Here is a 17,059-nt window from a genome sequence, read left to right as displayed (position 1 = left end):
CCCACCTCTCCCACACCCAGTCTTTGAGCCATGCATTTATTTCTCTAATCTTATTTGCCCTATGCAAATTTGCACGTTGCTCAGGTAATAATCCAGAGATTATTATCTTTGTGAATCAGCTCCTTAATTTGGTGTCTAGTTCCTCATACTGACTATGCAGTACCTTCTTCCTCATGCTGCTTATGTCATTGGTGCATACATGGGCCATGACAACTGGATCCTCCCCCTCCCACTATGAGTTCCTTTTCACACCTGAGCAAATGCCCCGCACCCTGCCACCAGGCAGGGAACACAGGCACCTGGGCTCTAGTTCTTTGCTACAGAGAACAGTGTCAATCCTCCTCACCATACCACTACATTCCTTTTTGCTCCTCCCACATGGGTGGCTCCCTGTACCACGGTGCCATGATCAGTTTGCTCATCCACCCTGCAGCCCCCACTCTTATCCAAACAAGCTGAGAGAACCTCAAACCTGTTGGACAATTGCAGAGGCTGACACTCCTGCACTCCTGCCCTCTGGGTCTCCTACCTGCCTCAGCTGCAGTCACATTCTCCTGTCCCTGACCACCTTCCAAATCAGAAGAACCTAAGGGATGTGACCGCCTCTTGATATAAAGCATCCAGGTAACTTTCCCCCTCCCTGATGTGCCGCAGTGTCTGCAGCTCAGCCTCCAGCTCAATGACTCTGAGCTGAAGCTCCTCAAGCCACAAACACTTACTGCTGACGTGTTTGCCCTGAATAACACCGGTATCCAGGAGCTTCCACATGCTGCAGCCGTGACACATCACTTGTCCTGCCATCCTTAATGTGTTTTAATTAACTACTTAATAATTATATTCAATTGTTTAATTTTTTTAATGTACTTTATTAATCTTACCACAAATTCCTGTACTATTTTAAACCTTAGCAATGGAATAGACCTTAACCACTCAGATATTCACCAAATAGCTAGCTTCTGCCCCTGTAGCAGAGCAAGAACCAATTCCAAACTCCCAGCACTCCGGTGAGGTCGCACTCTAGTGCGATGGTGGTTAGCATACCACGTTCCCACCCACCCCTGACCCGATCCCCATAATACATTGGGTGGGTAAGGCTCCTGCCTGCCTGCCCATCCGTAGGCCTATTGAGGCCCTTAACGGCCCAGTTAAGGTGCATTTAAAGGTGTAATTCTGCTTCTGCCTCCATAACAGGGTTGGCCGTGGAAGGCAGTTGAGAGTGGGCAGGTTGTTTTTTCACCTCTGGTGAAAAGGTGGGAAGGAAGCTCCCTCCTTTGAGGGGGTACCCTGTGCGCATCAGGGGCACAGGCACTTTTCCCCTTTGTGACCCCACCCCCCCACGGCCTCCAAAACCTAAACCCTCACCACTCCCTTGCCCCAGGATGCCAGATCCCTGCCCGCCCAAAAAGGTGCCTGACTTTGTAAAGTTGCCTTCCCCAGGAGCCTGCTTGCAGTCTGGCAGCACTCACTACTGAGTTCTGGTGCTGCTAGGACTGCTGGAGCTGCCGGCCAATCAGATTGGCCATCAGCTCTCACAGTTGGGACTTCCTCAACTGAGGGGCAGATGCCCCATTCTCAGTTTGATAAGGCCACATGTAGTGTGTTACCACTGCCGAGCAGCCTTGTCAAAGTCGGTTCATTTGCAGCTGACTTTTCTAATTTGGGGGTGTGGCGGGCAGGGGGAGGCAAGCGATATACCCAACCCCCTGTAAAATCCACCCCATACCCTCTCAATTGCCCAGGGAGTCAACTAAAAGGACTACAAAAGGAATAAATTATGAGGACAGGTTGCATGGAATAAGCATCTATTCCCTCTAGTGTAGAAGATTAAGGGGTGATTTGCTTGAGGTGCTTAAGATGGTTAAAGTGTTTGATAGAGTAGATAGTGAGAAACTAGCGACAGAGAACACTGTTGGAAATACTTTCCTTCCGATAGGATGTTAAACTGGTTCACTTGGGGTTTTATAATACCTCTTTACAACTCTTGAGATCTTCGGGAATTTGATCTTTGCACAATAACTTAAAGGCAAGCCAACAAAAAGTACAGGTTCATACAATATTACAGCCCAGAAGGAAGCCATTTGGCCCATTGTGCCTGTGATGACTCTTTGAAAGGGCTGCAGGATTGTCATGAAACAGTGAAGTCAAGGAGAAGAACAGGAATCTGAACAAAGTCCTGTTCAGTGAAGTTAAAGTGAGGAGCAAAGGAGAAGGCTCCAAATTAAAGGGAGAAAGTTGCAGGAAGCAGACTTAAAGCTAGTCTTGCGAGAAGCCAGAAGATCCAAGGAGACAGCTGAAGGTCTGAAACTCTTTACTCTGGGCCTGGGAAGCAGTGGTGTTCTGTTGGCACGGCTGAGTATCTGAGAGACAGTACATAGAAGGTGAAACTTGAATGCACATGGCAATCCAGGGGAGAGGAACATCGGAAGGAGAGATCAAAACCCTGGAGGTGGAGTCTTGTGGAAGGCATCTGAGAGACAGCATCATTTGGGAGACGATTCCAAAGCTTCATGTGAAAGACGGAGTTCAGTGAGGCTGGTTGGCCCACAGTTGACAAGCATCTGATGGGTCTGTAGGGTCTGTTTGGGGCTGCATCAGTCACTTAGCTTCAGAGTGTGGTGTGTCTGACCACAGATTGCCTACTGGTTTACATGGACTGTGTACTTACTGTGAACATTAGAGTATAAGATACCTTTTGTAACTTGTGTTACCCTTACAAATCTATATATACCTGTAAAGGTATAGTTGTTGGTGGAGGAGTATTGTAATATAGTTAATCTTTTCTTCTTTAATAAATGTTTTATTCTTTTGTTAGAAGTTCATCAGCTGACACCTGTGACTCTGTTCAAAAGCCACCCTCCACGTTTCTAAACAAAAAATAAAAGTTAGGGTCTATGAAGCCAGGTACTAAGGGGTATTGACAGGGTGGATGTGGAGAGGATGTTTCCTCCTGTGGGAGAATCTAGAGGCCACTGTTTAAAGATAAGGGGCTGCCCATTTAAGACAGGGATGAGGCAAAACTTTTTCTCTCAGAGGGTGGTGACTCTTTGGAACTCTCTTCCTGAAAAGGTGGTGGAAGCAGAGTCTGAATATTTTTAAGGCATAGGTGGATAGATTCTTGGTAAGCAAGGGGGTGATAGTTTATCGGGGGTAGGCGGGATGCAGATTTCAGGTTACTATCAGATCAGCCATGATCTTATTAAATGGAGGAGCAGGCTCGAGGGGCTGAATGGCCTTCTCTTGCTCCGTGTTCATATGTTCATGCCACCCTGGGATTTAGTAACATCAGCTGGGATTGTAACACTGGCAGTGATTATGTCATTCCTGCCTGGTCTGGCATGTATGTGACTCCAGTCCTACCATGAATGAGTGACTTGATCCCCTCAATAAATGTTGCCTTGCCAAGAACAGATTACAAAAATAAAGTTTAAACTTCTGCAACTGTGATTCAAAGCCAAGCTGGCATGAAATCTCTCTCTATCTGCTTGTTGTAAGGATCTTAGAATCATGGAATCATGTATGATGATACAGCACAAAAGGAGGGAATTCAACCCATCATGCCTTTGCCAGCTCTCTGAAAGAGCTACCTCATTAATCATACTCCCCCACTCTTTCCTCATAGCTGTGCACAATTTTCCCCTTCAAGAATTTATCCATTCTCTTTTAAAAATGATTATTGAATCTTCCACCGTCCATTCAGACTGCGCCTTTCAGATCACACAACTTGCTGTGTAAAATACTTATTCCTCACGTTGCCTCTGGTTCAATTACCTTGTGTCCTCTGGCCACTGACCCTCCTGCCACTGGAATCTAAACCCTTCATGATTTTGATCACCTCAATCAAATCTTCTCTTAAGCTTCTCTGCTCTAAGGAGAACAATCCCAGTATCTCCGTCCCTTATAACTGAAGTCCCCCATCCTTGCTATTCTAGTAAATCTCCTCTTCACCCTCCCAAAGGCCCTGACTTCATTCCTAAAATGTGATATCTAGAACTGAACACAATTCTCCAGCTGAGGCCCAGCTAGAGTTTTACCATAGCTTCCCTGTTTTTGTACTCTATGCTTCTCATAATAAAGCCAAGGTTCATGTGTGCCCTTTTAACAGCCTTCTCAACTTGGCTTGCCACCTTCACAAAATTTGTCTTCCTACATCTCTTTAGAATTGTATCCTTTATTTTATAAAGCTTCTCCTCATTCTGCCCATCAAAATTAATCACTCCTCAATTCTCTGCAGTACATTTTATGCATTTGTCCATTTTACCAGTTTGTCCACGTCCTCCTGAAGTCTGTTGCTATCCTCTTTGTTGTTACATTTTCAAGTTGCATATCATCTGCAAGCTTTAAAATGATGCCCTGTATACCTCAATAGAAGTCTGTCATATATATATATATATATATATAAAAAGATAGCGGTCTGAATACTGAACCTGGGGAACATCACTGTACACTCCTCTCTAGCCTGAAAAAACAATGGTTCACCACTAAACTAAGCTTTCTGGGTTAACCCATTTCCTAGCCATGTTTGCACTGTCCATTTATGGCCTTTAATTTGCTAACGTGTCCTTTATGTGGTACCTTTTCAAGCTGCTTTTGAAAGTTCATATGGCCAACAATAACTGCACTACCCTGACCAACTCTCTGTTATTTCAAAGAATGCAATCATGTTAGTCAAACACAATTTCCTGTTAACAAACCTGTTAACTGCTGACTTTCATTTATTCGTCCATATTTTTACAAATATCAAGTAATTTGGTCCCAGATTATTGTCTCTGAAGGTTTTCCCATCACTGACATTAAGCTGAATGGCCTGTAGTTGCTGGGTTTATACCTCTTCCCCTTTTTTAAACAGAATCATAGAATGGTTACAGCACAGGAGGAGGCCCTTCAGCCATTGTGTCTGTGCTGGCCCTCTGAAAGAGCAATTCACTGTTTGCCACTCCCCTGCCTTTTCCCTGTAGCCCTGTACATTTTTCCTTTTCAGATAATGATCCAATTCCCTATTGAAAGCCCGATTGAACCTGCCTCCACCACAATCTCAGACAGTGCATTCCAGATCCTAACCACTCGCTGTGTGAAAAAGAATTTTCTCATGTCTCCATTGCTTCTTTTGCCTATTACCCTAAATCTGTATCCTCTGATTCTCAATCCTTCCATCAATGGGAACAGTTTCTCCCTATCTACTCTGTCCAGACCCCTCATGATTTTGAACACCTCTATCAAATCCCCTCTCAACCTTCTCTAAGGAGAACAGCCCCAACTTCTCCAATCTATCCACGTAACTGAAGTCCCTCATCCCTTGAGCCATTCTCGTGAATCTTTTCTGCACCTTCTCCAATGCCTTCATATTCTTCCTAAAGTGTGGTGCCCAGCACTGGACACAATACGGTTGAGATGCAATCAGTATTTTATACAGGTTTAACATAACTAATTTTTATGCTCAATGCCCCGATTAATAAAGCCTAGGATACTATATGCATTGTCAACCGTGCTATCAACCTGTCCTACCACCTTCAATGATTTATGCACATATACACCCAGGTCCCACCTGCACCACCACCACCCACCCTGCCCCCTGCCCCCCTGCTCTCACCTTTAGAATAGCACTCTTTATCTTAATAAAAGCAAAATACTATGGATGCTGGAAATCTGAAATAAAGGTGGAAAATGCTGGAAAAACTCAGCAGGTCTGGCAGCATCTGTGGAGAGAGAAACAGGGTTAATGTTTTGAGTCCATATGACCCTTTTCAGAGCTTGATTTTATATTGTCTCTCTGCAATCTTCCTACCAAAATGAATCATTTCACACTTCTCTGCATTAAATTACATCTGCCACCTGTCTGCCCATTCCACCATCCTGTCTATGTCCGTTTGAAGTTTTACACTACACTACACTATAGGCGCACTATACCTCCTCATGGTATACAATACTACTAAGTTTTGTATCATTTTCAAATTTTGAAATTGTGCCCTTTGCACCAAGGTCTCGGTCACTAAAACAACCATTCACCACTACTCTCTGTTTCCTGTTACTCAGCCAGTTTGTATCCATGTTGTTACTGTCCCTTTTATTTAATAAACTCTAGCTTTGCCCGCAAGTCTGTAATGCAGCTCCTTATCAAATTGTATTTTGGAAGATGATGTGCACCACATCAACAGTATTAACCCTCTGTAATTTCATCAAAAAACTCAAGCCAGCTAGATAAATATGATTTGCCCTTAACAAGTCCGTGCTGGCTTTCCTTAATTAACCCACATCTGCCCAAGGGACTATTAATTTTGTCCTGAATTATTGTTTCTAGAAGCTTCCTCAACACTGAGGTTAAACTGACTGGCCTATGGTTGCAGGGCTTATCTTTTCATCCTTTTTTGAACAAGGGTGTGACAATTCTCCTGTCCTTTGGCACCGCTCCTGAGTCTAAGGAGATTGGAAAATTATGACTAGTGACACTGCAATTGCCACTCATAGGAATATAGGAGGAAGGAGCAGGAGTTCATTTGATAAATTCATGGCTGATCTAGTTGTGGCCTCAACTCCAATTTCCTGTAATCCTTGACTCCCTTGTCGATCAAAAATCTATCTAACTCAGCTTTGAATAAATTCAATGGCCCAGCCTCCATTTCTTTCTGACGAAGACAATTCCACAGACTAACAGCCCTCTGAGAGATTAAAATTTCTCCTCATGTCCATCTTCAAAGGGGCACCTCTTATTTTTAAACTGTGTTCCCTAGTCCTAGTCTCTTCCAGAAGAGGAAACATCCTCCCGGTATTCACCCTATCCAGTCCCTTAAAGATCTTATATACTTCAAAGATCACCTCTCGTCCTTCTAAACTCCAATGGGTATAGGCCTAACCTGTTCAGCCTTCCTTCATGAGATAAGCCCCTTATCCCAGGAATGAGTTGAGTGAACCTTCTCTGAACTGCCCCTAATGCAATTATATCTTTTTTAAAGTAAGGAGACAAAGCTATACACAGTATTCCAGATGTGGGCTGGGATTTTCTGACCCTGTTGTGGGCGAGACCGGAAGATCCCGGAGGCGGGCAGGTGCAGAAAATCCCCTCCGTGGTTTCACCAAGGCCCTGTACAGCCACAGGGTTCTCCTTGCAATAAGTACCAACATTCCATTTGCCTTTTTAATCACTTGCTATACCTGCGTACCAGCTTTTTGTGATTCATGTACCAAGACACCCAGGTCCCTCTGTACCACCAAGCTCTACGTACTCTCTCTATTAGACAGGTTGCAGAGAACCTGTCTACCTCACTTTGAAGATTCCCTATCTCCTCTTGACAATTTAATTTCCTACCAATCTTGGTATCATCCTACTTTCACTTCCTTCAGCATCCTTGGATGCATCTCATCTGGTCCTGGTGCCTTATCAACTTTTAAGTACAGACAGCCTATCCAGTACCTCTTCTATATCAATTTTAAACCCTTTAAAAGTCTGAATTAACTCTTCTGTCACCATGGCCTGGGCAGAATCTCCTTCCTTGGTGAAGACAGATGCAAAGTATTCATTCAATACCTCAGCCATGCCCGTGCCTCCACGTGTAGATCCTCTTTTAGGTCTCTAATCAATCCCAGTCCTCATTTTACCACCCTTTTGCTATTTATATGTCTATAGAAGACTTTGGAATTCCCTTTTATGTTAGCTACCAGTCTCTTTTCATACTCTCTCTTTCCTTCTCTTATTTGCTTTTTCACTCCCCCTCTGAACCTTCTATATTCAGCCTGCTCCTCCATTGCATTATCTACCTGACAGCTGTCATAAGCATAGCTTTTCTTCATCTTAAGTTCTATCTCTTTCGCCAACCAGCAAGTTCTGGAACTGTTTGTCCTACTTTTTGCCTTTGCGAGAATATACTTTGACTGTACTTCTCTTCTTTAAAAGCTGCTTTTCCTGTTAATCCTTGTTTCCAATTTATCTGGGTCAGATCCATTCTTCCCCCAGTTTCTCATTCTTATTCTGGATTGCTCCTTGTCCTTTTCCATAGTCAACCTAAACCTTATGATACAATGATCACGGTCCGCTAAATATTTCCCCATTAACACTTGATCCACTTGGCCCACCTCATTCCCAAGAACCAGGTTCAATATTTGCCATCCTCCAGTCCTCTGGCAGCATGCTCAAATCCAAGGAAGATTGGAAAATTGTGGCAGAGCCTCAGTAATTTCCAACCTTATTACCCTCAGCAACCTGGGACACATCCCAACCAGGTTACTTTGAACATTGCGAACCTTTTAAATACCTCCTCATTTTCTATTTTTATCCCTTCCAATATTGCGCCTGCCTTCTCCTTTAATGCTTCATTGGCAGCACCCACTTCACTAGTGAAGATAGGTAAAGTGCTCTTTTCATACCTCAGCCATGCTCTCTGCCTCAACAAGATCTCTTTTGTGGGTTCCTAATCGACCCCACATATCCTTTGATCACTTTCTTACTATTTATATGTTTATATAGGACTTTTGGATTTCTTCTTTTATGTTACCTACTGAACTAGCCCCAAAAGGCTGGGAGGCACCAGAAGCAGCAAATTGGAACAACTCCAAGATGCTTTGTAGGGACATATGGGAAGTAACTGCTGCAAGAAGCAACACCACTGTACCAATCAAGGGCAAGGGTGGCAGGATGCTATTGGCGGATGAGGAACGGGGGCAAAGTTGTAAGGAGCATATCTTTTTATTCCTGTTGGACTGTTGTAAAGAACATATCTTTTTATTTTCTATTGGATTGTGGATTAAAATTACAATGGTTGCAATTTGAAAGACGTGTCCACTGGAACAGAGTGAAAGGTATATACAATGTTGCAGTCCTGGAATAAGGTGTGCCATGAAAGACAGGATGGTGCCGGAAAGGAAACCTGGACCAAGGGAGCTGCCTGGCAACAATGTTTTAATTGGCTCCTGACCAGGTGACCAGGTTTTGAGAGATCAGCAGTTCAGCTGAATAGCTCCTAGCCTGAAAGGAACAAGACCTAAAACCTCTTTCTCCTGTGTGTGGAAGATTCCAGTAATTCCATTATAATAGCAAGCTGGCTTTTTTCTTCTCATATCTCTACAACCTGCTTTCTCTCTCTCGCACTGAAAACCCCTGTCAAGAGGCAAAGGGGAAAATCACTGCTAGAGACATTGAAAGGCGAGTGCTCAACCAGTGAACTAAATACTGGAAGATTACCTCATGTCATCAACAAGAACTGAAAGGAATTTGGAAGACATCGATCAATATCAACCCATAGAATCCTGTACTCCGGAATTGGTGCTATTGAACTGTTTTATCCCACCCTTAAAATCCATGATTCTGTGTGTCTTATGTGTCTTGTATGTGTGTATAGGGATTTAAGAGGGGGGTAGAGTTTAGGTTGTAGATTTAGAAATGAGCAGTTCATATTTCTTTCTTTTGCCACTGGTTAACGACAGTTTGTTCAATAAACAATTATTTACTTTTTAAGTTTACAAAGCTGGTGCTCGTATTCTGTTAACCTAAATTAAACAGTTAGGTAGAACTGGGGCAGTCTGGTGGTTTGATCAAACTTTTCACATTTGTCGCAGTTTGGGGAACAGTGGGGCTGGATATTACAGTGCACTATCCCCAGTGATTCGTGACAAGGTGAGTGGAACACTTTCGGGAGATGCTCAACCAGCCGAGCCCTAGCTCCATGTTCAAGTTCAATGACAGCACCACACCTCAGCAGCTGAACATCAGCCTGGGAGAATTGCCAGGTCAGAGGTTCAAAGGGCCATCAAGAACCTGAAGAACAACATGGCACCTGGGATTGACGAGATACCAGCAGAGCTATTGGAACGTGGCAAGAACACCGTCAGAGCAGAGCTCACGAACCTGTTCAACAAGGTCCGGGCTGTGGAGGAGGTCTTGGATGACTGGAGGTGAGGACTAATCATCAAGCTGCCAAAGAAAGGGGACCTCAGCGATTGCAGCAACTCGGGGAGACATAACACTGTTGTCAGTACCAGGCAAGGTCTTTAGCACGGTGTCCAACAGATTGAAAGCAGAAGTAGATGGTATCCTTCATGAATAACAGACAGGTTTCTAGGCTGGCAGATCATGCAACAAGCTAATCTTTACACTCAGGAACATTACCGAGCAGAGCCTAGAGTATCAGAAGCCACTTGTTCTCAACTTCATCAATTTCAAGAAGGCTTCGATTGCATCCTTTGGCCGTCACTCGTGTACAATGTAAGACAGTGCAGCATCCCAGAGCAGTATTTCATATCTCAAAGCCTAATAAAGCAATTCTAGCTGCTGCATCAAGACCAGCATGGGCACCATGGATCCCTTCCACATCACCACGAGAGTACGGCTTGCTGCATGTCATCCCTATTCCTTTTTCTCTTGGTTATCAATTTCACCATGAGGAAGGCAATGGTGGGCGGAAGCTTTTGTATCCCGCGGCAACACCACCAGTTGATGGACCTAGATTTGCAAATGACATCACCACGCTAGCTAAAGAATCGTGCGCTCCAAGACATGACCACCAGCCTTGAAAGTAGCGGCGCCAGGGCTGGTCTACACATCAACTGCGGGAAGACCAAGACAGAGACAGTTGGATGCAACAAGGCTCTCTCATCACCGTCGGACAACAGAACATCAAGGATGTCATCCAATTCCCCTAGGAATAGGAAGCAAAATCTCCAGGAAGTGTGATGTACTGATTGATGTCCACACAACAATCGGTAAAGCAGCTATACCAACTGTAATCTATGCCAATGAGTCATGGATGAGAACAGCAAAGGTGTGGCGTTAGTTGGGCGTCATTCACCAACGTTACCCAAGTAAGATCCTGAGGGTCACATGGAGAGACAAAATTACCAATGAGGAAGTGTGACAGAGAACTGGACATGGCGACGGAGAGACAACTGAAACTAGCCCGACACGTATTTTGCCTTCCGGATGTACACGCCAGCAGAGCGGCAGTAAAATGGACACTAGTAGGTGGAAGAAGAAGACAGGGTCAGCCAAAGAAGACCTGGCCAAGTACAAGTACATGCCTTCAAGTGGGGGACACGACTTGGGCTGGAGCAAAAGTAACTGTGATGGACTGAGGCCGGTGGCAGAGTCTCGCTGCCATTGTCCAGCAGGCAGGAACTAAGTCTAAGTGTGATAAACCCCTATATATGAAATAATATTGTCAATCTCAATCCACTTCCCAGTGACTTTGGTTTTTAGCACTAAATGATCCCCAATGTAAACACACAAGTCTTAGAATTTTTGGTTTCTGAAAACAGTAATGTGGGTGTCTTACTGAAATTAAAATTGGAGTGTGAAGATTAACTGAGACTGATGGGACAGTGTAGAGGGAGCTTTACTCTGTGCCTAACCCTGTGCTGTACCTTCCCTGGGAGTGTTTGATGGGGACAGTGTAGAGGGAGCTTTACTCTGTATCTAACCCTGTGCTGTACCTGTCCTGGGAGTGTTTGATGGGGACAGTGTAGAGGGAGCTTTACTCTGTATCTAACCCTGTGCTGTACCTTCCCTGGGAGTGTTTGATGGGGACAGTGTAGAGGGAGCTTTACTCTGTGCCTAACCCTGTGCTGTACCTTCCCTGGGAGTGTTTGATGGGGACAGTGTAGAGGGAGCTTTACTCTGTATCTAACCCTGTGCTGTACCTGTCCTGGGAGTGTTTGATGGGGACAGTGTAGAGGGAGCTTTACTCTGTATCTAACCCTGTGCTGTACCTTCCCTGGGAGTGTTTGATGGGGACAGTGTAGAGGGAGCTTTACTCTGTATCTAACCCCGTGCTGTGCCTGTATTGGGAGTGTTTGATGGGGGACAGTGTAGAGGGAGCTTTACTCTGTATCTAACCCCGTGCTGTACCTGTCCTGGGAGTGTTTGATGGGGACAGTGTAGAGGGAACTTTACTCTGTATCTCACCCCGTGCTGTACCTGTTCTGGAAGTGTGTGATGGGGACAGTGCAGAAGGAGCTTTACTCTGTATCCATCCCCGTGCTGTACTTGCCCTGGGAGTGTTTGATGGGGACAGTGTTGTGTGTCATATAAAGCAGGCCGACACCAACCACCATCTCAGTACAGCTAGTGATGGATAATGCATACCTATCCTTTCCAATGGCACCCACATCCCGCGCTGCTTCCCTATTCCAGAAAGCCTGTGGGGAAGGTCAGAAGTGGAACCAGCTGGAACAGCACTGTGGGTGTACCTACGCCACATGAACTGCAGCAGTTCAAGAAGGTGACTCACCACCCCCTTCTCAAGGACAATTAGGGATGGGCAGGAAATGCTGGCTTGGCCAACAACACCCACATCCCACACAAATGAATAAAAAGTAATGGTCATATATTTTTATAGACTTGTATTTATAGAGATACACATTAGAAGCAAGCATCTCCTAATGCAAGCACCACAGTTTCAATCTGTTCCTACTTTTGGAGCAGAATGGACTGCCCAGTTAATGCCCACTGCCCTGCTTTCAACCAAACACAGTTAATACACAATTAACAAGCTTGATACGGCGATGGGCGGGAGGAGAGAGTGTTGGGTGCTCTTCTTGCAATCTAAAGAGTCCTGAAGGGGCTTGACAGGGTTGACACTGGAAAGTTGTTTCCCTGCCTTGGAATCTGGAAAATGGGGGCAGTGTCCAATCATTTAAGAGTGAGATGAGGAAACGTTTCTTCGCTGAGGCAGTGGTGAATCTTTGGAATTCTCTTCTCCAGAGGATTGTGGATGATTCATTGTTAAATACATTTAAGGCTGAGATAGAGAAATTTTTAGTCTCCCAAGGGATCAATGGGTGTGAGGAGCAGGCGGGAAAGTGAAGCTGAGATAGAAGATGAGCTATTATCATATTGAATGGTGGAGCAGGATCGAGGGGGCCGAATGGTCTACTCCTGCTCTTTATGTTCTTATCTCCAGAGAGTTTCTAGCGTTTTGGATCAAACAATAGTTCAACATTTTAGTCCATAAATTTCTGATAATGACTAAAACTGGAACCCAATTATGCAAGGCAGGATGGTGTGAAATTCTTATGTCTGCCTTTTTGGCAGAGCTGAACTGCCATTCACTCTAAACAGCTTAGAGGGAGGGCTTCCAGGAGCACAGTCAGCATCTTGCATCAATGACTGGAACATTTATTCCAGAGTTGGCGTTTTTGGCTTAGAGGACTATACTTCTCAGTTCCTCATATGTCTCATGACATAGATTCATGAGTTATAGCTTAATAGAACAGTGCCGAGATTCCTCTCTCCCGCCTCACTACTCACAGACTAATGATTCTATCCTCTTGTCTAACAACAACTGATTTCACAATAAACTCATTGTCTGTTAGTTGCATCATTCACTTTTTTCGCCTTGTGGACTGTACCATCGCAGTGTGTGGAGATCACTCTGGGTGTATACTGAATACTCTATTCTCTCAATACCGGATACTGTTTGGGATGACACAGCTCACACTCCTATCAGCAGGGGATCAATGGCAGATAAACCAGATTCAAGACCTGTTTACAACATTAATATTTGTCTTGATCCTCGAGTTATTACCGAATGCTTAGATTGATCTGGGCATAGCTCTCTGCTGACACAAGCCCATGGTGAATTTTTTGTACTTAGTTGAGGAGATAATGAGGAATGATTACAAATATAAACTCATAACTCATTCTTGAGAAAGGTGTGGCTATCGGAAGATTGTGTGTGCCAAGATACCAATTGCTCCGAGTGCTTGGCAATCCACAAGTTGTTGCACATCAAAACTCAAAAAGGGATCAGATTCTCACTCTCGCCATGTTCCAATAATCCAATGTTTTTCACATCATCTCCCTGACATTTCATCCTCCACTTCCAAAATCTTCTTCCTGCCTGTTACTGGGATAACATCCCATGGTTCCAGCAGATACCCACAGTGCTGTTCTTTATGTCAGAATCTTTAATGGGGGAAGGAGAGTTCAGGAACCCATCACCCATTGTCTCCAGCTGCACGACTATGAAAATCCCTGGAACAACTTGCATTTATAGATCACTTTAACACAGTGCCAAGAGAATGCTGCAATATGAAATGACACCCAAACAAGTAAAAAGTTATTAGGACAGACGGCCAAACATTTGATCAAATAAAGTAGGAGAGGTGGGGAGGTTCAGGGAGGGAATTCCAGAGCTTGGGGCCCAAGGCAGCTGAAGGAACGCCACCAATGGTGGAATGATTAAATTCGGGAGTGTGTAAGAGGCCAGAATTGGGGGAGTACAGAGACCCCAGAGGGTTGTAAGACTGGGGAAGACCAGAGATGATACCACAAAGGAATTTCAAAACAAGGATGAGAGGTATCGAGGCCCAGTACATCTGCAAGTACAGGGGGAATGAATTAGAATTTGAGCTGCAGTTTTGGATGAGTTGAAGTTTACATAGGCCAACCAGGAGGCACACACGCACACACACACACATGCACATCACAGGTGAATTTGCTTTCTGCTTGCTGCTCACCTCCCCCAGCATACTGACCCGCTCCACACCATAAACCCAGTGGAGGCCCTGTTAGCTATGTTACCAGTGAACTTCCTCCTTAGTCCCAACAAAGCTCCAGAGGAAATTCAGCCCCATCACCCTTCTGTGAACCAATGCATCTCATCTGGTTCGATCTAAACATCATGAACCGCTCCACACACACACACCACACACATACACACACCCACAAAACCCCTGATAAAGCTCAGTTTCGTTCTCTGCTTTCTGTCACTGAGCTTGCCTTCATCCAGTGACCAGGGATGTAGAGGGTTAAAGGCCAGTTACCACCTTGATGCCAATCTCCATGACCAGCCACCCGGCCTTGCCTAGCCTTGTTTGTCCCTGCCCTGCGTGTCTCAATAAGTTGCATCTCAAAGCCAAATAAAAACTGCAAATATGTTGGAAAACTGAAACAACAAACACAGAACGAGAGAACTGTGGGTAGAACTACTAAGTACTTCCCTTTCATTGTCCCACCTCACATTCTTTTTCTCTCTCGATCTCTTTGGAGCATAAATACCAGCAGAGATCAGTTGGGCCAAATGGTCTGTCTCTGAACTTGAACACTATGTAATTTTTCTCACTCTCTCTCTCTCTCTCTCTGACAAGGAATGTGGTGAATAGTATAGATGACTTTAAGGGGAAGTTAGATAAACACATGAGAGAGAGAGGAAGAGGATATGGTGATCGGAGTAGATAGAATGGGTACAGGCTTGTATAGAGTATTAATATTGACATGGACAAGTTGGGCCAAAGGGCCTATGGGCTGTAAATTCTATGCAAAACTCTTTCTTTCTGTTTCTTTCTTAACTCTCTCTCTCAATCTATTCTTTTCGCTCTCTCCCTCCCTGCCTGCCTCTCGTACTCACTTTCTCTCGTTCAGGGATGTAATGTCAGGTACTTGAGAGCCATTGTCATGTGATGATCTAACAAATATTTTCCAGTCTGGGAACAGCTCCAAAACCTGAATTGAGCATCCAATCTGCAGAGCAAGTGCACAAAGGCCGACTGAAGTTTAACATGGGCGTATTGTCAAAGAAACTGGTACCAATCTTCACACACATCCTGAATTTGAATACTGAATGCAAATTCCACCATCCCAAAACTGCAATCCAACAGCATATAAACCAAAACAATTATTGAAAGGGCAATGTTACAATTAGCAAGAGCAAGACCCCACATACAGATTAACACTCTCACAAACACACACGCCCCTTAACACACTCACAAACACACACACACCTCAACACACTCACAGACACACACACACCTCAACACACTCACAGACACACACACACCTCAACACACTCACAGACATGCACACACCTCAACACACTCACAGACACGCACACATCTCAACACACTCACAGACACGCACACACCTCAATACACTCACAAACACGCACACATCTCAACACACACAAACACACACACATCTCAACACACACAAACACACGTCAACACACACAATCACATACTTCAACACACTCACAAACACGCACACCGCTCAACACACAAACACACTCACACATTTCAATACACACAAACATGCACACACCTCAGCACACTCACAAACACACACATACCTCAACACACTCACATACACGCACACACAGCAATACACCCACAAACAGAAACAAATACGCACACAAACACGTCTCAACAGACCCACAAACACGCACACACCTCAACACACACAAACACGCACACACCTCAACACACTCACAAACACATCTCAACACACTCAGACACGCACACACCTCAACACACTCACAGACACGCACACACCTCAACACACCCGTAAACACACCTCAACACACTCTGAAACACACACACAAACACACACAGATCAAATACCAATTAACACACACCTCAACACACCCATAAACACACCTCAACACACTCTCAAACACACTCACAAACATACACAGATCAAATACATATCAACACACACATGAACAAACACATGCTCATGTATCTCAACACTCACAAACACATACACACACCAACACAATAACAAATACACGCTCACAAACGCACACACAAACATGTCAACACATTCACAAATGCACACACATGTTGATTCCTCACCATTTTGGAGCGCAGCTATGATTACTCCTAGCTGCCCTGGTCCAGAACAACCGCACAGATAACATGTAGTTTCTTCTCTGCATCACTTACTTCCTTTTTGAATGTTGAGACGTAGTATTGCAGACACATTACAGGAAGCCCTATCACCACACTCAGCATTTGCATATAATCCAAGGGGCACGAATGGTTGAAGGGTTAGCGGGGTGGGGCTAGGAATAGAGACAGGATAGTGGGAGGAGCTTGCCTCAGGAGTAAACACTTAGGTAAAATACACCTACAAACATGCAATTGCACAGATATGCACAGGCAGGCACTCGTACATACACACATGCAGAGACATACACAGACACTTGCATAGACACACATGCACACATACACACACACACACACACAGGCAGACTTTAACACAGATACACATGCAGGCAGACTTGCACACACACTTCCACATACACACAAAAAAAGACTCCTCTTTGAAAACTTCTAGCCACACAATGCAATCACAGCTCTT

The 17,059-nt window shown here is 44.5% G+C and overlaps 1 protein-coding gene across 3 annotated transcripts in view; it reads right to left on the bottom strand.

The window, feature by feature from the left end:
• Nucleotides 1-16,718, bottom strand: part of LOC144691892 (FYN-binding protein 1-like) — a 241,180-nt gene extending 224,462 nt beyond the window's left edge. For 2 of the 3 annotated variants that reach the window (XM_078560469.1, XM_078560482.1), the window contains exon 1: nucleotides 16,552-16,718. Coding sequence is in view for 1 of the 3 variants with exons in the window: in XM_078560482.1 (XP_078416608.1) it covers nucleotides 16,552-16,554 (3 nt within the window). In the remaining 2 variants the exon portion in view is untranslated. The remainder of the gene's footprint in view (nucleotides 1-16,551) is intronic. The other variant, XM_078560490.1, reaches the window with a different exon arrangement.
• Nucleotides 16,719-17,059: the final 341 nt, after the last annotated feature.

This window comes from Cetorhinus maximus, chromosome 2 (genome assembly GCF_964194155.1).
Source record: "Cetorhinus maximus chromosome 2, sCetMax3.hap1.1, whole genome shotgun sequence".
Classification (NCBI taxonomy): domain Eukaryota; kingdom Metazoa; phylum Chordata; class Chondrichthyes; order Lamniformes; family Cetorhinidae; genus Cetorhinus; species Cetorhinus maximus.
The sequence above is the reverse complement of the archived record's forward strand: the minus strand, read 5'-3'. Positions and strand labels throughout refer to the sequence as shown.